Source organism: Gadus morhua, chromosome 14 (assembly GCF_902167405.1).
Source record: "Gadus morhua chromosome 14, gadMor3.0, whole genome shotgun sequence".
In the NCBI taxonomy this organism is placed as follows: Eukaryota; Metazoa; Chordata; class Actinopteri; order Gadiformes; family Gadidae; genus Gadus; species Gadus morhua.
The window spans coordinates 16,461,036-16,481,219 of NC_044061.1; the positions used below are offsets into that span (position 1 = coordinate 16,461,036).

The 20,184-nt window shown below is 42.2% G+C and overlaps 1 protein-coding gene across 3 annotated transcripts in view; it reads right to left on the bottom strand.

The window, feature by feature from the left end:
• Positions 1–20,184, bottom strand: part of LOC115558651 (multiple epidermal growth factor-like domains protein 11) — a 67,060-nt gene that overhangs the window by 11,631 nt on the left and 35,245 nt on the right. For all 3 annotated transcript variants that reach the window (XM_030376955.1, XM_030376954.1, XM_030376956.1), the window contains exons 6-19: positions 19,517–19,763; positions 18,926–19,046; positions 18,392–18,528; positions 15,221–15,433; positions 13,270–13,444; positions 11,015–11,135; positions 9,045–9,208; positions 8,460–8,562; positions 4,095–4,241; positions 3,485–3,619; positions 1,816–1,944; positions 1,158–1,286; positions 599–727; positions 253–381 (exon numbers count right to left, since the gene is read on the bottom strand). In XM_030376955.1, the coding sequence (XP_030232815.1) occupies positions 253–381; positions 599–727; positions 1,158–1,286; positions 1,816–1,944; positions 3,485–3,619; positions 4,095–4,241; positions 8,460–8,562; positions 9,045–9,208; positions 11,015–11,135; positions 13,270–13,444; positions 15,221–15,433; positions 18,392–18,528; positions 18,926–19,046; positions 19,517–19,763 (2,079 nt within the window). The remainder of the gene's footprint in view (positions 1–252; positions 382–598; positions 728–1,157; positions 1,287–1,815; positions 1,945–3,484; positions 3,620–4,094; positions 4,242–8,459; positions 8,563–9,044; positions 9,209–11,014; positions 11,136–13,269; positions 13,445–15,220; positions 15,434–18,391; positions 18,529–18,925; positions 19,047–19,516; positions 19,764–20,184) is intronic.

A 20,184-nucleotide genomic window follows, 5' to 3' on the forward strand; every position in this document is an offset into this window, starting at 1 on the left:
CGTTGCTAGGTAACCTTTAATAACAATGTTGGAGTTAATAACAGGAAGACCCACAGCAGAGTTGAAATTGTTTCAGAAGCCAAAGCTTTTGAAAGGCATTACAACTCCACCAAACTATCGCGATACCCGTGGATGACAGGATCAGCAAGGAGCAAAAGCTTTATTGTTGGTGTTTAATTTGTCTGCCACAGCTTGTCTGATGATGCGATTATTTGTCAGGAGGATTTACATTTTGCTTAAGCGTGTTCGTACCCTGGTCGCAGCGTATGCCCTTGAAGCCAATGCTGCAGTAGCAGGTCCCGGTTATGTAGTCACAGGTGGAGTTGTTCATACACTCACAGAGCTGCTGGCAGCCATAACCAAACCTCCCGGCGGGACACTCTGTACCAGGGGGAGCATCAGAACAGTGTAAGCACATCCTACTTGAAGCTAATGTTCACACAGTAACAAATACACACACACACACACACACACACACACACACACACACACACACACACACACACACACACACACACACACACACACACACACACACACACACACACACACACACACACACACGTAGAGGGGTCAAGGTTGAGCTGACTCGACTTACTGAGTTCACAGTTTTGTCCCATGAAGCCTGTCCGACAGGTACACTGTCCGCCTATATGATTACAGTCTGCTCCGTTTTGACAGCGGCACAACTCGGCGCAATCATCGCCATAGAAACCCGTTGGACAACCTTGAATATACCAAGTAAATCAGCAAAAGAAACATGTAGAATTTTAAATGCCACAATCTAGTCAGTGTGTTGGTGTATGTATATTCTTATGGATACGTTTCCTTAAAAAATGTATCAATATATAGTGTCTTCAGTTGGACATGGCAACTAAGAACAAATGGTGCAGCGGGACTGACAGCCACTAGGTGGCAATGTTGGTTTTAGTTACAAAATGTAAAAGACCTAAGAGCTGTATAACAATAGAAGCAAATGTTCAAACCACTAGACTCAGTTTGAGTATCTCATTGCATTTGTTGTTGCATTGAAACTCAAAGAGCGCTAAGCAGCATCTGTACATTTTGCATTCCGTCTTGAAAAATCCCCTGTTCAGTTAACACAACGTTGCAACGTTGATGATGATGTGCGTCTGTGCATGTGTGTGGAAACCTACGTTGAGTACAAAAGAGTCCAGTCCAGCCCCCTCTGCAGTGACACGCTCCGTCTGCAGCACTGCACTCGGCTCCGTTGTGACAGTTGCATGTATGGATGCAGTCTGGCCCCCAAGATCCCTGGGGGCACACTGAACGCACGCACACACGCACACACACACACACACACACACACACACACACACACACACCCAGAGAGACACAAACACAGGCACACACAGACCCCTGATCTTAGTTGTGCGCTTACAAATGCCAGCTGCATTGATTGCAACCAAGGATTGAGGTTAATAGGTCAGAGTGTGTGTTAGCCCCTCATCACAGAGCCCAGAGCCAACCGTTGCTATCAGTGCACAACAAACTAAGGTCATTCATGAATGATTAGCCACATCATATGAGCTCCTAGGGAGACGATTTCAACTGTGTTTTTTGGCCCTATATTAGATTATAAATGCCTGCTTGCCATTGATCCCCGAGAAGTAAGACTCATATCTTTGCTGTATTGAAAAAAAAACACTGAAAAAAAAACACATTGACTGAACAATGTCACCAATTCTGTTTCTGTACGGGTGGGTCTGTGCGTCTGTCTGAATGTACATGTGTGTCAGTGTGTATGTGTTTGTATCTTTGTGTGTGTGTGTGTGTGACTATTTGTGTGTGTACCTTTAGAGCAGTCGTCCCCCAACCAGCCAGGGTAGCATTGACAGGAGCCATCAATGGGATTACATGTTCCATTGTTGGTGCATAGGCACTTCTCCGCACAGGCTCGCCCAAACTTCCCGCTGGGACACACTGCACACACACACACCAGCGCACTCAGAATATATGAAACACACAAAAATACACGTGAAGAAGCTACACATACCACTACAATTTGTCCTAAAATAATGTTCAAACACTGCTTCCATAGGCAACTAAATACATGTTGGCTGATGATATTTATGATGCTGGGGGCACCTAGCAGACATTTATATAACTTAACTTGTTTATGCTACAAAAACTAGGCAACATAAACATATTTTTTTGCTGTCTCAGTTTGCATTAAAATCACTTTGTGTGTAAATCTGTTACTTCATTTACATCAAAATGCAATTACTTATTGCTCTCTCCTCTTATGAAAAACACAAAGTGGCTATATTAACTAGATCTGCTCTAAACAATGTCCAATACATATTATTTTATTGAACAGCAAACCTCCACTTCCAAATTAAACCGAACACATTTCCCTATTTATTTATTTTTCCAATTAATCTTCGTATTTTTCCTGTTAATCGCATTTAATAAATACTTTCTATTCACAATGTAACAATCGCATCCAAAAACCAAAAATACTTTGTGATCCATGAGCCTAATGCAATTACAAAACACTAATAATGTTAAATCGATGAAATGGTTACGTGAACTATCCAAAATGGCTGAGAGCCAGAGACAGAAGGTGAGGGTGTATTCCCAATGTCTGAAGAGGAAAAACAGTGTTAAGCAGTATGCATTGCAGCTCTATCGTGAGTGTTGATGTTCTCATTATTGGGGGCGTTCAGGAAATGTATTATTTAAGTAACATCTTTAGTTCTCTTCATTATTAGGGACATGGAGTATTTACACATTGTTTGTGTACGAGAACTGTTTAAGGTGGGGATTATTCGATCAAGTCGAACCGAGGACATTTATATGTGTATGTTGCACTACAAACGACAAGCCTTATCCAAAATACATGATCAAGCATCTACATATAGGGCACCATTTAACAACGGCACTATTATGATTCATATGGCACACTGATGCACTTCATCTGCTTAATAATGCATTATACTTCTTTCATGAGAATATGATGTAGTGTGTAAGGCTTTGTTGATAGCTTTTACTTCAAACGTAAGATGCTTCAAAGGGTTGTAAGAATCAAGGTACTCTATACATTTAGCCGCACCTCCACAGAATGTCACAGACTGGGGCTTTTTGTGATTGTATTCATCCAACACAGATACACCTCATTACGATTCTGTTTCAACAGGAGAACACACATCGCAGCATCAATACCACTAAATCCACACTAAGGAAGCCTGCTGGAAGATGTTTCCAGCCTCATCCGGTGAGACACGCTGTAAACAGTGTTTCATCTTCTACGTGATCCAAGGCTTATCATGCTTTCTGTCACGTATGTCCATGGCAACACAAATAAATGCATTAGCTGTTGTGAAATAACACACTTCCACGTCGACAGAAACAAGATTGATGCACTTGCAGACACATATACGGATCCCCAAACTGAAATACAAAAGCAAACACCCACAGCCACCCACACCCACCCACACACACACGGTGCAAACATACTCACCCTGGTTGCAGAGAGAGCCGTAGAAGCCCGTCAGACACTCACAGTGGCCCGAGATGTGGTGACAGGCGCCGTCACTATGGAGACACTGCGGACAGGACTGACTGCAGCGCTGGCCATAGAAGCCAGGAGAGCAGGCTAGTGGGTAGGACACACAAAACATATTGAATTTTTTATGGCTGACACCCATGAAGGCGGGGTTTACCTGCCTCAGAATGTGCCATGCTGTGCCCATTTGGATTTCACCACACACAGGTGTTGGCAATACGTCTCCCTTAAGCTCTTCATTTTGAATGATGTTTGCCTGAGTGGGACCGTGGATCTATCCTGATGTTTCCTACCAGATACAGACTCTCTTGGTAATTTAGGTTATTGCCGAAACAGTGATTTATGAGACTTCATCATCAACTTGATGCAAACAGACCTAGAGCAAGAAGAGTTTGAGGTAAATGGTGAACACAGAGCGCATAGGTGCTATTCCTCTCAGCCGTGTGCCTCTGTGCTCTTCAGGTTACATCGACCGAAACCAGAACACTCATTCTGGTTTGGACCGATGTGACCCCACTCATTGTACATACTCTTGAATGTAGTGTAGATGTAGGTGTGTGCTTACTGCGGCGGCAGTCGCTGCCCCGGTAGCCAGCGGCGCACACACACGAGCCGTCCTCTGGGGAGCAAGAGCCTCCGTGCTCACAGGCGCAGCTGTAAGAACAGTCGGGCCCCCAGCGGTCCTCCTCACATACACTGTCACACCGCACACCTGCACAATACACACACATGCAAAAACAAATAGACAAGCATGCAGTAACACACAGTGTTAAAATCTTTAAAAGGAATAGACTGGAAAACCAATAAATAAATAACAAACTAGAGGCGATGACTTCTGTTTATTTACCCCGCCATCGCCATGTGCCACTGTCCTGGACAAGCCAGAAAGAAATATCCCAAACTGAGATCCAATCACAGACTCGGGGGAGGTGAGGACTATCCCCCCAGCTGAAAGGTCCTGGCATAATGAAAATGCTCTGCTTGCGAGGAGCAAAATATCTCTAGGAAAGTTTCCATCAATGTTCAGCTGATTGTCAAAGATAAAGCATCAGCATTTAGCAATATGACACTTTTTTTAATATGGCTTTAACAAGATGGGGCATATGGGAAATCTCTGCATTCCCAGAAACACTTGACATGCTGTATCAAACTCGCAGGATTTCATAACTTGAGGATTCATTTTTTCCCAGCATAGCCTCCGTCAGACTTCTTGCTCTTTAATAATCTTTTAAAGGGTCTCTGCCTTTCATCAGTCTTGTATGAGTGTATGCGTAGACAGGAGTCTATCTCGGGAAAAAATCTGGACCCGAGAACACATCAGAGCGTGGAGATATCTACCAGGGACAGAAGGGAGTTGTGCCTTGCCAAAAAGAGACATAAATCACATTGACTCCCAGCAACATGACCGCCAGTTCATAACTTAGTCAGGCCCGTGGCCTGAGATGCGCTCACACACGTAGACAGACACTCAAACAAACACACACACACACACGCATACTAATTAGGTAACTCATTAGGAAAATAGTGCAGTTTGTAGTTTGCATACACAGACTGAACTCTGTCTATCGCTCTCTCTCTCTCTTATCCGCAGTCTATCTACGCCTCATTAGAAGCTTCCTTTGAAAAAAATTAGAGCATATGACGGAAAACAATAGCAACCATTACAAATCAATTAATAACACAACCCCCACTGAAGAAAGAGGTGGAGAACAGATGGAAGATCCGTTCATGCTGCACGGGTAGCATTAGAGAGAATGTCAACCAAGCATTGCCTGGTTGGCCCAAGAACACTCAAAATACTTTAGGAATCAGGACTGGAAAATGGCATAGCATTAGCATTGGAGGTAGACTGGATATTATGTAATTAGCATCACTTGGTTCTAGAGATTTGAATATAGATCTATCAAGGTCACTCAATAGACTAACCAACTAACCTCTTCTTGCAAAGCTCCACATTTTTGGCCGGTTTCTATGCTCTGAGCAAAAAAAGCTCAGACAAGTTTCAAATAAATATATTATGTTCTTTCAAATATCTATAACCACCATAAATGATTCCAAGACATAAATGCATGATGTCGTGAGTACATTTTTAACCTGATTCTCAATTGTTCTTACATGGGTTGCCGTGCGTTGTCATTGTTATGCAGGACAACCAACGGCCAAGTGTTTTCACCATTATCCAAGAGCCTGGGACCTGCCTTATATGGTTTGAGTTACCCCTGACCCCTCTAATGGAGCAGTCCCTGAGATGGCAGGAGGTCGTGGCCCACAGTGAATATATAACAAGACATTCTCAGGTTAATCCCTGCCAAAGCTTTCCTAATGGTCGTCCTTCACCCTTCTCTTTGACACTATGCGATGGACTGAATGTTGAATACCAATGTTGTTGTATTTCAGCGAGAATTCAGTAAAAAAAACTGGTTCCCTCTGTTATATTAAAAAGGAGAAGTCAGGTGATCTTCAAGGCCGTTTTGACTTTTCTGACTTCAAGACTTCATTTATTAGCCGATAAGCTTTCGCCTGCACCCATTTCAAAAGGAACAGTTCAACTTTTCCTGACCGCCATTGGCATAAGCGTTCAGTTCGGTAAATACTTCAATAGCATTGGATTCTTCATCAACTGCACAGGTAAAAAATCCAGCAACAAACCATCCACATCATCCAATGCCCAGACTCCCATCACTCCTAAAATCTGCCTCATTGAGTCTCTGCACCCTGGGTCAGTTGAACAAACCAAACACCACTTGCTAAAAAGGTTACCAAAACAAGTTGCTCCATCATCCATTTCTCCAATGCCACAGAAATACAGGGTTAATGTAGATCAAGTCAACAGTCAATGAAAAGTTCCCAGTCTTACAGTGTTAGAAATTGCTTCAGCCACACACAGCCACACATAGTAGTAGTTTTAGTGAATAATAAATCACAAAATATGGGCCCTTTAATGCTCAGTAATACGCTTTGGATTAAATATTTGACAGAAGTAAAGCAGCATGCATCTAAAACATTATAGAACACATGTTTCAAAAGTGTTTGGAAAGTGTTGGTGTGTGTGTGGTTAATAATTATTCTCACTGGTTCATAATTTTGACTGGTAAATATGAGGCAAGCACACTGTAAATCCCAAGACGAAGAAGCATTTGTGAGATATTCTATCTAGAAAATAAAAATATACAATTAATTAAAGATACTGGAGATATAATTGCTTCACACACTCTCATCATGGGCTCATGGGCCAAAGCTAATGATCAGAAAGTTTTGTTTACCGCTTCAAATTACATTTTGGCTGCTTATTTATGATTTGACCTTTGATTTGAATGAATAACTTAATTTATATAATTAACACCACCTTCCAATTGTAAGACATTTCCCCTCGGGCAATTATTTAAATCATCTCCATATTCACCTCTTATATTGAGCACTCATCATAGTCCAACCGATTGACAACTAGTGGTATTCAGTTCCAAATGCAGCAATAACAAACGGGAGCAAGATTAACACTGCCGAAGACTGAATTCCATATTCTCCTGCTGGATAATCAATTCACATCGTCTGCACGTATTTATAATGTTATTTTTTTACAATGAGGAATTTACTTTTGCGTTTTGAATGGATCGCGCTCCATTCCTTGCGCTCTCTAAAACTAAAACATTTGAATTTGGCATTGGAGAGTTCCATGGTTTCACGGTCAAGTCTTTCATGTACTGTCTGTTGTTTTTTGCGTATCAAAGCGTGCAAAGCCCTAAATGCAGCTTGTGTGTACTAGTGTATATTTTTCCCTCACTTCATGTGAAACTCAAGGTGACTGCTGGCATCGGCAGGGAAATTCTCATAAGATATCTTGTTTGCAAGACACTAAGGGCCCTATCTAGCATTTACTTCATCACTGGCGCATGTGTCGTTGCTATTTTGCAAAATAATTAATAAATGCGGGTGCGCGTGTGTGCGTCCATCTGTTTAAACACACGCAAACTAAACACGTAACGCATAATACAGTCCATTGCAATGTATATTAACAGGGGGACACGTGCATATTAGGAACACAAGTCGATAACGATAATGCATACAATACTGATAAGAAATCATATACCTTTTCTTTGCCGAAATTTATTTGAGAATTTCTGAAGTTGTGGAAGAAAACCTTATTTGGCCATAAACTTAGCCATTTGAAGTTTGAAATTCATGTGCATCTGTCTCATCGGAGACTGCAGACGCGCTGTCAAAATATATAGGCCCTACTCGTCAGATTCAAATGCGCTCATGGCTCTTAAAGGGGATGGGAGCTGGCACTCTCATTGGTTTATTGCACTTTACGCCAAAACCACACCTACGGGTAATAAGGCTACTTCAGACCAACCCTTTTTAGATTTGCGGCGGGTGCAAGAGTCATTTTTTGCGCCGGTAAAATAGCGACTTTGCCATAGAACCGCCCACAAAGCTACTTGCGCTTGGCGCTTCTCAATTGCGTTTCAGACCGTTAAAATAGGGCCCCAAGACATTGTGACCCCATAGATTATATCTACGGTTACCATTCCGCTGTTTGGACCGCACTTATCGCTCTTAAGGGGAACTAAGACCGCCTCGGCTGACCTGCGGCTATACCACGAGCTACATCCTGAGATGGCCGAAAGGAGTTGTGGCATCACTATCTACAGCTGTGCGAACAAGGTGCTTTGTTCGCTTTTGGTGCAGTCTGGCCTCTCTGCACAGAGAATATTCTTCTTTTATACTATTTTAACCCTTCATTACAATGAACTCTTTACGTTTGAGTTACGTTGGCAATGCAGTTCGAAGAATTTCCACCACAGTACCGACAAGGCTGTGTGCTTTGGTCTTTAATTCATGTTCACAATCTCCATGTAAAAATGATTAAACCAGAGAAATCTAAAGTTTCAATTGAGAAGTGGCATGGTGGAGGTGGTGGCTCCCTCACCTGTCCATCCTGTCTGACAGCGACACTGCCCGGACACCGGGTCACAGCCGTCTGTGTTCACACATTGACACTGCTCTCCACAGTCCAGCCCGTGAGTTCCCTCCTGAACACAGGAAGACATGATTACGCTGTTGAAGCAATACTATTTGCAGAGTCCAATCTTCTCCTGAAAAATAAGTCTGCAATGGTTGAGAACTACTCATCCCACCCTGCCAGCAAAGCTACGTTGGCTCACATCCCCCAGTTGCACAGCCAGTTAGAGAACAATGTCATTGAGTCCTTTTTATTAACAAAATCTCCGGCCTACTCAGAGGCTCAATCTTAAATAGCATAGCATCTTAAATTAGAACAAAGCATGTGACCCATCAAGCACAAAGACAAGAGAATGTCCCTCATCACAATATGACAAACTATCCGCTAGAGGCACTTAATATAACTCATGAAGCCCATGTTGAAGTAGAAGACAATTCAATTCATTTCCCTAAGTTTATTAAATGTTAAGTAGTTCCACCACACATCATAATAACATCTTGAGGGAGGCGTGTGAGTGTTTTATAATTGGACGTGATCAGACGGGCCACTCACAGGACACGGGTTGTCGCAGTACTCGTCCTGCCATCCGGGAGCACAGGTGCAAGTCCCGTTGACTGGGTCGCAGGCCGCCCCGTTGGCACACACACACGTCTCGTTGCAGCCCAGCCCCCAGGTTCCACTGGAGCAGGGGATGGAGCAGTCGACCCCCTGCCATCCTGCACACACACACATGCCATCCACCCACACAGCGACGACACCGTTACCTCTACACACACATGATTGACGCTCTGAATATGATATTAATTCAAGTGGTAAAAATACAGAAAATTCAAGCCATAAAAATTCTAACTACAGTAGCAGGGCCTCAACAATCGAGATTGAATGGAATCGAATACTGTCAGTGTATGAGAACGCGGCCTGTCATGTGGTCACCGATGGCCAACAGGGAGAAAGACAGGCTGTTTTTTTTAAATCATGTTTTTGAAGTGAGTACAACCTTTACATTTCAAAGAAGTGATTCAAAACCAATACATTCAGATGAGCTTGTTTCCATAGTATAATGTTTAAATGTTATGAATGTTTAAATAGTTTTTTAAATTTCTATAAACAAAATTCAATAGCTTTTAAAATTCAAACATTGTGGCAGTAATTTGATTCCATACTTGCCCCACAAACACTGCCTCAACTTTATTGCACTGGTCTCCCGTAGCTCGGTAGCTTTGAGGGCAACATATAAATAAGGGTTATAAAAGGCTGACCACGACTCCCAAAGTCCCTTCGTTCTGTCTCAGATGTGCCTCCACTTTAATTACCACTGTTCCCAAGAAAACTCTGTGGCACATGAATATTTGACCGTACTCACTCTGAGTGGGATTATCAAGAACGGGCGTGATCAAAACTCTGACTCTGCGGCCTCTAATTAGTGAAGCTTCTAATAACAAGCCGACGGAGATAAATCTGTTGTTTTTCTAGTTACACATTGTTTACCAACAGAGTTTATTTTCACAGTTAATTCATCAATAGATAAGCGACCCACAATATTAAGGGGCTTTAATATTGTATTTTTGCTCTCTGTTTGTTCAAATTTGGACAGACACAGGGTCTTGAGCATCAGTTCCTATTCATGGTAGTCCTCTCCACGCTGGAAGGAATATGTCCTGGTGTTAGGGCTGCTCCATTATGGGAAAAATCTTATAATCACGATTATTTTGGTCAATATTCAAATCAGAACTAACGATTATATTCGAGTTTGAAAACATGCTGTATGTGTTCAGCATGTCTCTGCCGAAAAAAACTTTGCCTAAAAAATTACAGAAAAAGGCCACAAAGAATAATATACAGATATGTAGCCAGCTGTTCTGCCCTTCCTATAAAACATGTAAAAACAAAACAAAAAAACAACAAAAAAAAAAACGATTATGTTAATCTTGTGATCGTTCGACGCTGAAATCGCGATCAAAATTTGATAAATCGCCCAGCTCCACCTGGTGTTACCTACCTACTCACCCACACACACAAGCAACGGCACATGAACCAAATTATGCAACTTACATCCATGCTTATCATGCTCTTGTTCATGTATTTTGTGAATCAGTTGTTTCTGGATGTGATATGAATCTCTGACTTTTGATGCAAGCACAGATGAAGAAGATTACGTTTCAGGTGTTTACACGCCAAAGTACATTGGATGATGATCAAGCTGTCTGGGAGTCTGGATCTCATTGTGCTCTTGTTGGGGGAGGGGGGGCACCAGGACATCAGGGTTAGCACTCTGACTCTGTCCACTTTGTCATGGGATCTTTAGTGACCACAGGGAATGGTTCTCCTCCGAAAGACCATTGCTCAGACAGACAGTCTCCATCCTTGGCCATAGTGGATATAACATAGGCCATTGAGAAAAATGACCCCCTAGTGGCCCTCCAACCCCTATACCAGCACCAATTGGTCTCCAACCAAGACCCCCAATCTACCAGCCCTGCTTGGCATTCAAACCAACCGTGCTAGCCAGAAAGCATCAGTACCTTCTCTGCAAAAACAGAAGCCATCAACGTGGGAGCAGGAGATATGATTGTGGCATGAACAAGAGGAGCTGCAGTTTGTCCCATACCAGCCTGGAGCACACCTGAGTGAGCAGTCTTCTCCCTGTTAAAAGAAAGAAAGAAAGAAAGAAAGAAAGAAAGAAAGAAAGAAAGAAAGAAAGAAAGAAAGAAAGAAAGAAAGAAAGAAAGAAAGAAAGAAAGAAAGAAAGAGAGAGAGAGAGAGAGAGAGAGAGAGAGAGAGAGAGAGAGAGAGAGAGAGAGAGAGAGAGAGAGAAAGAAAGAAAGAAAGAAAGAAAGAAAGAAAGAAAGAAAGAAAGAAAGAAAGAAAGAAAGAAAGAGGTCAAAGATGCAATGGAAAAGAAGACCCACCTGTACAGTACAAATGTATTTGTATTAAATGACTCCCAATGTAATGAGGAGCTAAACATTGTCTCCTCAACGTCATATTCAAAACGTAATTCCTCTGAAAAGGGTGATTAGATCAACTTTATCTAAAGCCTGCATTAAGGCCTAATGGTTTAGTGCAGAGATCTTCTACAGGGGGTCCATGGAGGTACTGCAGGGGGGTCGTGAAAGTTTTGGTTGACATTTTTTTATATTCTGTCGATATATTTTTATATATAGACATTTTTTTATTTTCCCCCCCGCAATTTTTTCCACAAATTGAAATATCTTTAAAAACACATCAACATTATTCCAACACACTAGCCGCGTTTACATGGACACCTTTGATCCGGTTTCTAATCGTAACAGATCTATTCCTATCATGCGATCCGAATGTACTATGGCATTTACAAAAGTGGTAAGCGTACGTTCGTATGTCTCTCGCGCACACCTGACACATCTGGACTGGCTGGGACCTTTTTATGTATTTGATTTTAGTGAAAGCCCAGCAGGAGAGAGCTTTTCTCTGCCTGCTCCTTCAATTAAGAAGAAGGACAGCACAGCGATGTCAGTTTCTCGTCCGGTCTTTCTATCTACCCCTTCCTCCGCCGCAAACAATACGTATTTGGATGAGAGTGCGCAGCCAAGACTGTTGGGAGAGAGAGAGTGCTGTTATGCAAGGGATAATGTACAGAACGCCAGTCATTATGCTTATGAAAATAAGCGATCAGCAGAGAAATAGTCCACCAAAGACGTTGACGACGCTTAGCAACCGGACACGCTGGGGTTGAAGTTACCGGACTACGTGCAGAGTGCCAAGAAAGAAACTAACAAACATCAGTAATTTCTGTTTCCACATTTATGTTTTAAAAATGTCCATTTGAAAAGCTTTATGCATGATTACATGCAATTGACAGACATTGGTGATCTTGGCAGGTATCAGTTTATTATGTTATGTTATGTTTATGAATGGCAGTGGCATGGCCACCCTACTCACTGTACCTTGCACAGGTTTAAAATAAAAACAAGTGTTTTTGAGTGCATAACGGGATTTGTGGATTTAAACACTGAAACATAAATTAAATGGGCTTTTATTGTGCCCGTTCAATGGCCTACATGAGCAGGGATTGCAGCTGCAATGGGGGGGGGGGGTGGTTTACACACAAGCTGTGCTCTCAATAATATAGCCTGGACGGGGTCCTTCTGACAAATAATAACTTCTACACTGCAGCCAGCGGGCTCTGCACCTGCACTGATGAAGACTCCACACCAACGTCGGGAAGGGCCTACATCTGGTGAGGTCATTTATACTGCTGACTCTGCTGCTGCTACTATGGCCAATGCAGTGCGAGTGAATGAGTGAGAGAGTACGTGACAAAGTGATTGAGTGATTGAGTGAATAAATTACTCACCCTCAATGAGTAAGAGGGTGAGTGACTCTATAGATCTGACTCTATCACTCTATCAGTACAAGGACGAAATTTGGACCAATTATATTGGTAACAGATGTATAATTGAAGCCAGGAGAGACAGTTACGATGGTCTGACCAACCAGACCGGTATTTGCCTTCAAGACTTGAACATACAGCATATATGGGGGGCATGATTGGCTTGATTGACAGGTTGGCCCATGGACTACATCTGTGTCAGAAAATAAACTAGTGTTAATTGAACACTAGTTCAATTTAACACTAGTTAACATTTTGTAATGAAACTCTTTATTTTAAAAGTCAGGCAGCCAAAAACTGGATTTCCAGGGGGCATGAGGGATCCCTCGTGGATTACACGCCCTCCATGAACTACACAGGGACTTCAAATGAACTTCAAATGAAGTGCATATGAACTGCACCCACCATGTAGCCCGGTGCGCACACGCAGGCGCCGGTGATGCCGTCGCAGTCGGCTCCGTTGTCACAGTCACAGAGCTCCCTGCAGTCCTCTCCATAGTAACCTGAGGGGCAGGTCTCGTTGCAGGAGAACCCTGCCCAGCCCGCAGTGCAGCCACACTCTCCAGACAGGGGGTGACAGCTGGCAGAGAGGGAGGAATAGAGGACCTTTTTGTATTATTATTATTCCTACCCGGATGTAGGATGTCGCATTTGTTTTGTTCTGCATTTAGGGAAAGATAAGTAGAAATATAACCGCAAGCAGTGATTAACGGGGTCCGGGCAAAATTAAAAGTCAAGAACACACTAATGGAAGATATATAAATATGACATAATTATGAAGGAAAGATGTGGATGAAGATGTTTCACTTAATGTAATACTGTGCCTCGGCTTTCAGGTGAGCTGCAAAGCAATCACCGAATGTCATGTTCAGCATGCTATCATCGGGATTCGAACTCTCAACGTAAGGATCACCAGTACAAGGCATTATACTGTTGAGCCACTGACATTCCTGAACTGCATGAAGCCTCATACACATCGTGAGAATGTCTATTGATAAGCACAGAACACCAAGAAAACTCCAAGCACACATTTCACAAGAGAATTAAGGGCTTTCTTAAAAGATCTGAAAATTGGCACTGTTAATGGTATCCACCTAATGATAGCCGTATGGTAGTTATACAATAACAAAATGGTAAAATAGGCAAAATGGGTTGAGACTGTGGATGTTTGGCTTTTCTATGAAATTGTGGAAAAGTTAAACATTTTTAGAGCAGAAGACCAGGATGAAAAAGATGCATCTGATTTTAGAGATTAATATGATGAAAGAATTTTGAGTCCAGATCAATCTGGTAAGGAGAAATAACGCTAGTTCATAATTTTTTTAAATAGAGCCACCTTAGGGTGCAGTACCACAAATTGGGTTTATTGGTAGTGGGGGAGTATTGGTATCCACCTAATAATAGTTGTATGTTTTTTTTTTTCCAATATTTCTCAAATGGAACTAAATAAAACCAATTCTGTTCGACGATTTTTGTGAGGCTTGGTCTAAAGATTTTATGCAGCGATTTTGGTGAATTTTTGATTATTTTTGTAGCCTGTGAATCTTTTTATCATGTTTAGCTTTAACATGAAATTGTGGGAAAAGTAAAGAAAATATATAAATGCATCTGATTCTAGAGGATTAATATTCTGAAAGAATTTTGAGTCCAGGTCAATCTGGTGAGGAGAAATAAACCTAATTCAAGATTTTTTACAATAGCGGCACCTTTTGGTGCAGTACCACAAATGTGGGTTCATGGGTAGTGAGAGTTATTGGTAACTCTACCTGAAAATTTCAAGAGTTTTCGACTGACGGTATAGGCTGCAGTACGACTTTTACAGAATTTGAGAAAAAAACAAACGCTACAGAAACAATAGGGGACCAAGCAGCTTCGCTGCTCGGACCCCTAAGAAGATCGCTACTTGTGCCTCTTGTGTCCAAAAAACACCTTATTTTCTCCCTGTTCAGGTGAGTACAATGCTGTACAATGGATAATATCCAATCATTTACTATTGGTTAACTGAGCATGGCCAGGGCACTTAAACTGAAAAAAATATGGAAACTAATTTAATCACACTGGACATGTGGTAATAGTATTTCTTGTAGCTGTCCATATATTTATACAAAAAAACGTATATTGAAGTAAAATATAGAATATCCTATGCAGAATAGAACAGATCCTCTATCTTTAAATACAACAAAACAACAAAAGGGTCACGGTGCTCCACAAGCAAACAATGAAAGGAAGGAAATAAAAGTCACAGTGCTGCTGTGTTAGGAGCAACAGCGGTATAACATGATCACATTAGTGAGCAGTAAATAAGAGAGAGATGTTCCCGCTGTGGCTGCTGAAGGTGCAGTTCTCAGAAAGTTACCTGACGGTGTTGGAAGGGTGGCAGGGGCAGTACTTGTCACAGATGAGGCCGTAGTGGCCCACCGGACAGAAGCGGTCGCCGCAGCTGGGTCCCTTGAAGCCATCTTCGCAAAGGCAGGCGCCGCTGATGTGGTAGCACCTGGCACCGTTCTGGCAGTCGCACTTATGGGCGCACTGGGGCCCGTAGGAGCCCAGGGGACACTCCTCCTGACACCTGAGACGGTAGGATAGAGGGTCATTAGAGGTCACCGGAGGGTATTCAAGGTCATCCCAGGTGGGGCGAGGTGGGGTTCAGGCAAGGGCATAGGTTTGGTCTGAGCTTTGGTGGGGAAAGTACCCCCCCCCCCCCCCAAAAAAAAAATGATTATGCAGAAAAACATTTAGTATAGCACCATTCCAATTGTACACATCTGCTTGGTAAGCAAAGACAAGGATTCCGTCCACTTATTAAATACACACAACCTCAGGATGGCTGAGAAATTCCACAACACCAAATGCATTTTAGAGTCTAAGACACGCCCACTTTTGGCGGTTGAAACGCGATCCGTGCCGCACCTTTGCGAAGTGAACCGATCCGCACCCTCTGGTGGAAACGCGCCATAAGCGAACAGAGCCGCACTGTACCGCAACAAACAGTAGCGCACCGCTCGGTGGAAACGAGGCATACGACTGAGCGGGTTAGTTGGTTCTCGTAGCCTAGACTTGAGGGGATAACCCCTCCCTCCGGGCTGTTCCACAGCCAGGGCTCCTGCTTTTTGGTTCATAGTGCAGCCAGGGCTCCAGCCTATTCGTGAATAGACATAGGCGGGATCCAGATCCCTTAGGTAGTCACACCCACTATCCCATTGAACCCCATGTTATCACCGGCCGCCAACACCTTCGGGGAAATGAATGGGAGTCAACGGAGGCTGAGGGAGGAACGTCCTCCCTGAAGTAATTGTCAATAGGCCATAGGGTGTGCTAATGTCCCTTTAACCAGGGAAACAAACATTACATATACAAAGGCATTAAGGGAATTAATTCACTACAGTCGTCTGGGCAATCTGCATTTTTTATTCTCAACAACGTTAAGGAGGATCTTCCCCCCTCTGCTCACTGGAGAAGCGCCCATATATATATATATAAATTTAAAATAAAGTTTGTTTAGACCTGAACCTGTGGACCGAGAAAGAGGCGGAAGGACTATAATAATAGTGTAAAGTGAGGTTGAAAATATGTTTTAATAAAGCCACATAGTTTAAGACGTAAAGAAATGGTGAATGGCTTAAATCAATTGAAAAGATTTGAATTAAACAAATTGCGAAAGAGATATAGTTTGAATCCATTTGATATAAAATATATATCAACTATAGAATAGTTAATCTATCATATTTCCAACCCGATTAATAATTTTAGTGACAGTGAAACAAGACAAAAATTATGAAAGGAGTAGGGTCCTAACATTTGTAGAGAATAATAAAAAAAGACAGAAAAAAAAGAAAGATAAAGCCTTAGAATAATTTAATCTATTGCTGTTTGAAGACACATGATTACATTACTGTGGCTTGCTTTTCAACCGCACTAAATAGCCTTAATTTCTACTTTGCACTTAACTTGAGTTTTTCTCTTCGGTATATATTCGGTTTTTGTATGACTAACACAACCATAAAAAAACACGAATCTTTTTCTGGCTCTGTGGGCTACTTTGAGGTCCCTAGGCTGGACATTATAGCGGGAAGCACTTTGAATTCTAAATAGCGGTCTCGCAATACACAGTACATCTTTATGAATGATGATGAGCCCAATGCATAGCCAAGACGGGGAGGTTGTGAACACATGAAATGGGTGAAAGCAACAAAGTGAACTTCATTCTCTTCACGTCTTTGTTGAGACCATTCAGAAATAGACAAATTGTTCAATTAAAATGGCTCCTTGTGAGAATCTGTCACACTTAAAGAGTGCTCACTTCCTCTGGCCCTTATCTTGGCTTATTCCATTAAAATGTGTAAGTGTGAGAGAAATTACCCGGTCTAGAAATTATTCCATTTAAGCTAATCACCTGTCTGAGAACCTAAATAAATGAAGGTAATTTGACTCAATTTAAAATAATGACACAGGGAAAGAAAGATATAGAGAGAGAAAGATGGAAACTAGGAGCCGAAGGGGGTAAACACCAAAAAGAGGCTGAAAGGTATTGCCTCCCAATGCAGACAATGTGTGCAATAGAGGTGGTCGATTTTTGTGAAAAAAAATACAGAAATCAATAGTGGTGCGACGAGATCTCGTGCCACGAGATCTCGCGAGATTAAACTCGACGATATTACCCGTCGCGTTACAAATCGGTCTCGCGAAATTTGTGATTTATCCAAACCTCTATTTGTCGCCTGTGGGGGCAGTAATGCGCCTTTGCTACATCTAGCCTGCCAGAACCTAAATAAGGAGAAGGAAAAGAAGATGAGGAGAAGGAGGGGAAGCAGGGGAAGCATCGAAAGCAGCCATAAGCTGTGTTCGAAATCGTTCCCTATCACGGATATAGTGTACTATTTAGGGTGCTCGCCATTTTGTAGTGGTGTTCGAATTCTCAGTGGTTAATTTCATGCACTATATAGTGCACTTAAAATACCCAAAATTTGAGTGTACATACGATGTAGCCTACATTTTACTCCCGTATACCACAATGCCGTGCGGTCGTGTTTTTCCGGAGGAGAAGAAGAGGCTGAATAACCGCGAAAACGAATACCTTTAATCAAAGTACATTTTGGGTACTTTGATTTGGTTTTGCACATAATATTGTTTGCAATTGAAAAAAAGAGAATTTATTTTAATTTAACTTTTATAAATTTTAGTTTTAGTTTCAATGTCATGCATGTAAAGTTATAATAAAACATTTCAAAATACATGCGCCACTTGGTTAAATAAAAGTCTGTTGGTCCAGTCATATAATTTGTCATTGTAGTTTTCTTAAAATCTCGTCTCGTCTCGCTCTTGTGAACCCAATATCGTGTCTCGTCTCGTCTCGTGAGCTGAGTGTATCGTCACACCCCTAGAAATCAACATTAAGGAATTGTTTCACAATTTGCTCTTGAAGAAAGGGCCCACTGGATCACTGAGTGGAGACATTTCCAAAATCGTATCTGGACCTCTTTATAATCCTTTATAGCAGAACCCCAATCTGGTATCAAGCAACACGTACCTTTCTCCAAGGTAGCCCGCCGTGCACTGGCACTGACCGCTGATGTGGTCACAGAGGCCACCGTGGCGGCACGTGCACTCCTGTGAACAGTTGACTCCATAGGATCCGAAGGGACACGGCTGGGCACACACTGAGCCCTGAACGCAACACAGTGACCCGTTAGACGTACAAATGAACAAACACTATGAGCCCTGAACGCAACACAGTGACCCGTCATAGACGTACAAATGAACAAACACTATGAGCCCTGAACACAACACAGTGACCTGTCATATATGCACAACAAACACACACACTGATTAAAACAATGTGTAAATGAATACCTTCGTTTTCACGACACCTAACACTATTAGTTAACATGGACATCATTCGAAAATGATGACTAAATGTTGCAGAATTAGAGACATTTAGTCATAGAGAAGTTCTTCTTCTTTACTAAACAGTGAATTTACTAGCATTAACTAATGTTCATTAATGGTTGATTCATGTGTCCTATCTTCTGTTTCTAGAGGTCATGTGGGATCAGGGTCTTACAATCCAACCGGCGGGGCAGGAGCACTCTCCAGTGACGTGGTGGCAGGATCCATCGTTCTGGCACGGACAACGCTGTTCACACTGGAGCCCATGGCTGCCTGGAGGACACTGCTCCTCACAACTGTGTGTGTGTGTGTGTGTGTGTGTGTGTGTGTGTGTGTGTGTGTGTGTGTGTGTGTGGAGGGAGGGTAAAACATGGGGTAGGTTAGGAGATTATATGTATTATTTTAATTTATTAAGAAAGGAATCCTGTCTGTTCTTTTTGAAAGGGGAGACCAAGGCTGCTAGAACACGAAACTGGTCTTCAATTGGAATACTGTTTTATGATCATGATATATTTGATATGATATATATTTATTCTCACTTGGTTATACTTGGTTGTTCAATTAAATTATTTATCAATGGTTATGCTGAAAAAGGCTACATAGTGCAGATTTAAACTCCGGTGACAATCTTTTATTTGAATGAACGATACAATATTTCTTGACCATATTATTCGCCGTGACAAATGATTCCACTTACCTGCACCTAAAGAACAATGAAAGAAAGTACCCATGTTGAAGGAACGCTGACATCGAAGGGACTACTCACTAGACCCCGGTGTAGCCCGGTGCACAGAGGCAGCGGCCCGTCTCGTGGTGGCAAGTGGCGCCGTTCAGGCATTGGCACTCCAGCAGGCAGGCCTTGCCATAGAAGCTGGCCTCGCAGGGCTCCTCGCACCGCCAGCCCTGGTACCCGTCCGTGCAGACGCAGGCACCCGTTATTGGGTTACACTTGGCTCCGTTCTGGCACTGGCAGCGGTTGCTGCAGTGGGGGCCCCAGAAGTCGCTCCCACAGCCTGCTCAGAAGGACCACACAACACACATGATGTAGGACATGTCACACAAAGCCTTTTGGTGCTATTTACTAGATCTATGTGCGTGTGTCTGCATATCAATTATATAAGTGCATACTGTTGCAAAATTCCACCAGGCATTTAAGGTGTGAAAATATATATTGGCAAATAAAATGCACAAGCAAAAACTGGTTCATATTTAGGCTTTTATTAAATATTATATAAGTACAAAAAAGTGTCCTCTATAAGTGTCTTGCGAAAAGGAATCAAGGTTGTTTTGTTTTACAATAATGGTCACCATAATTTTCATGAACTATTTAAGAATAGGTCTTATTCTCATATACTAGCTAAACTCACTTCTGTTTTCTATTGACAAATGCCTTATCTGTCTGTGTTTGTGTTTTTACAATGATAACAATGAACA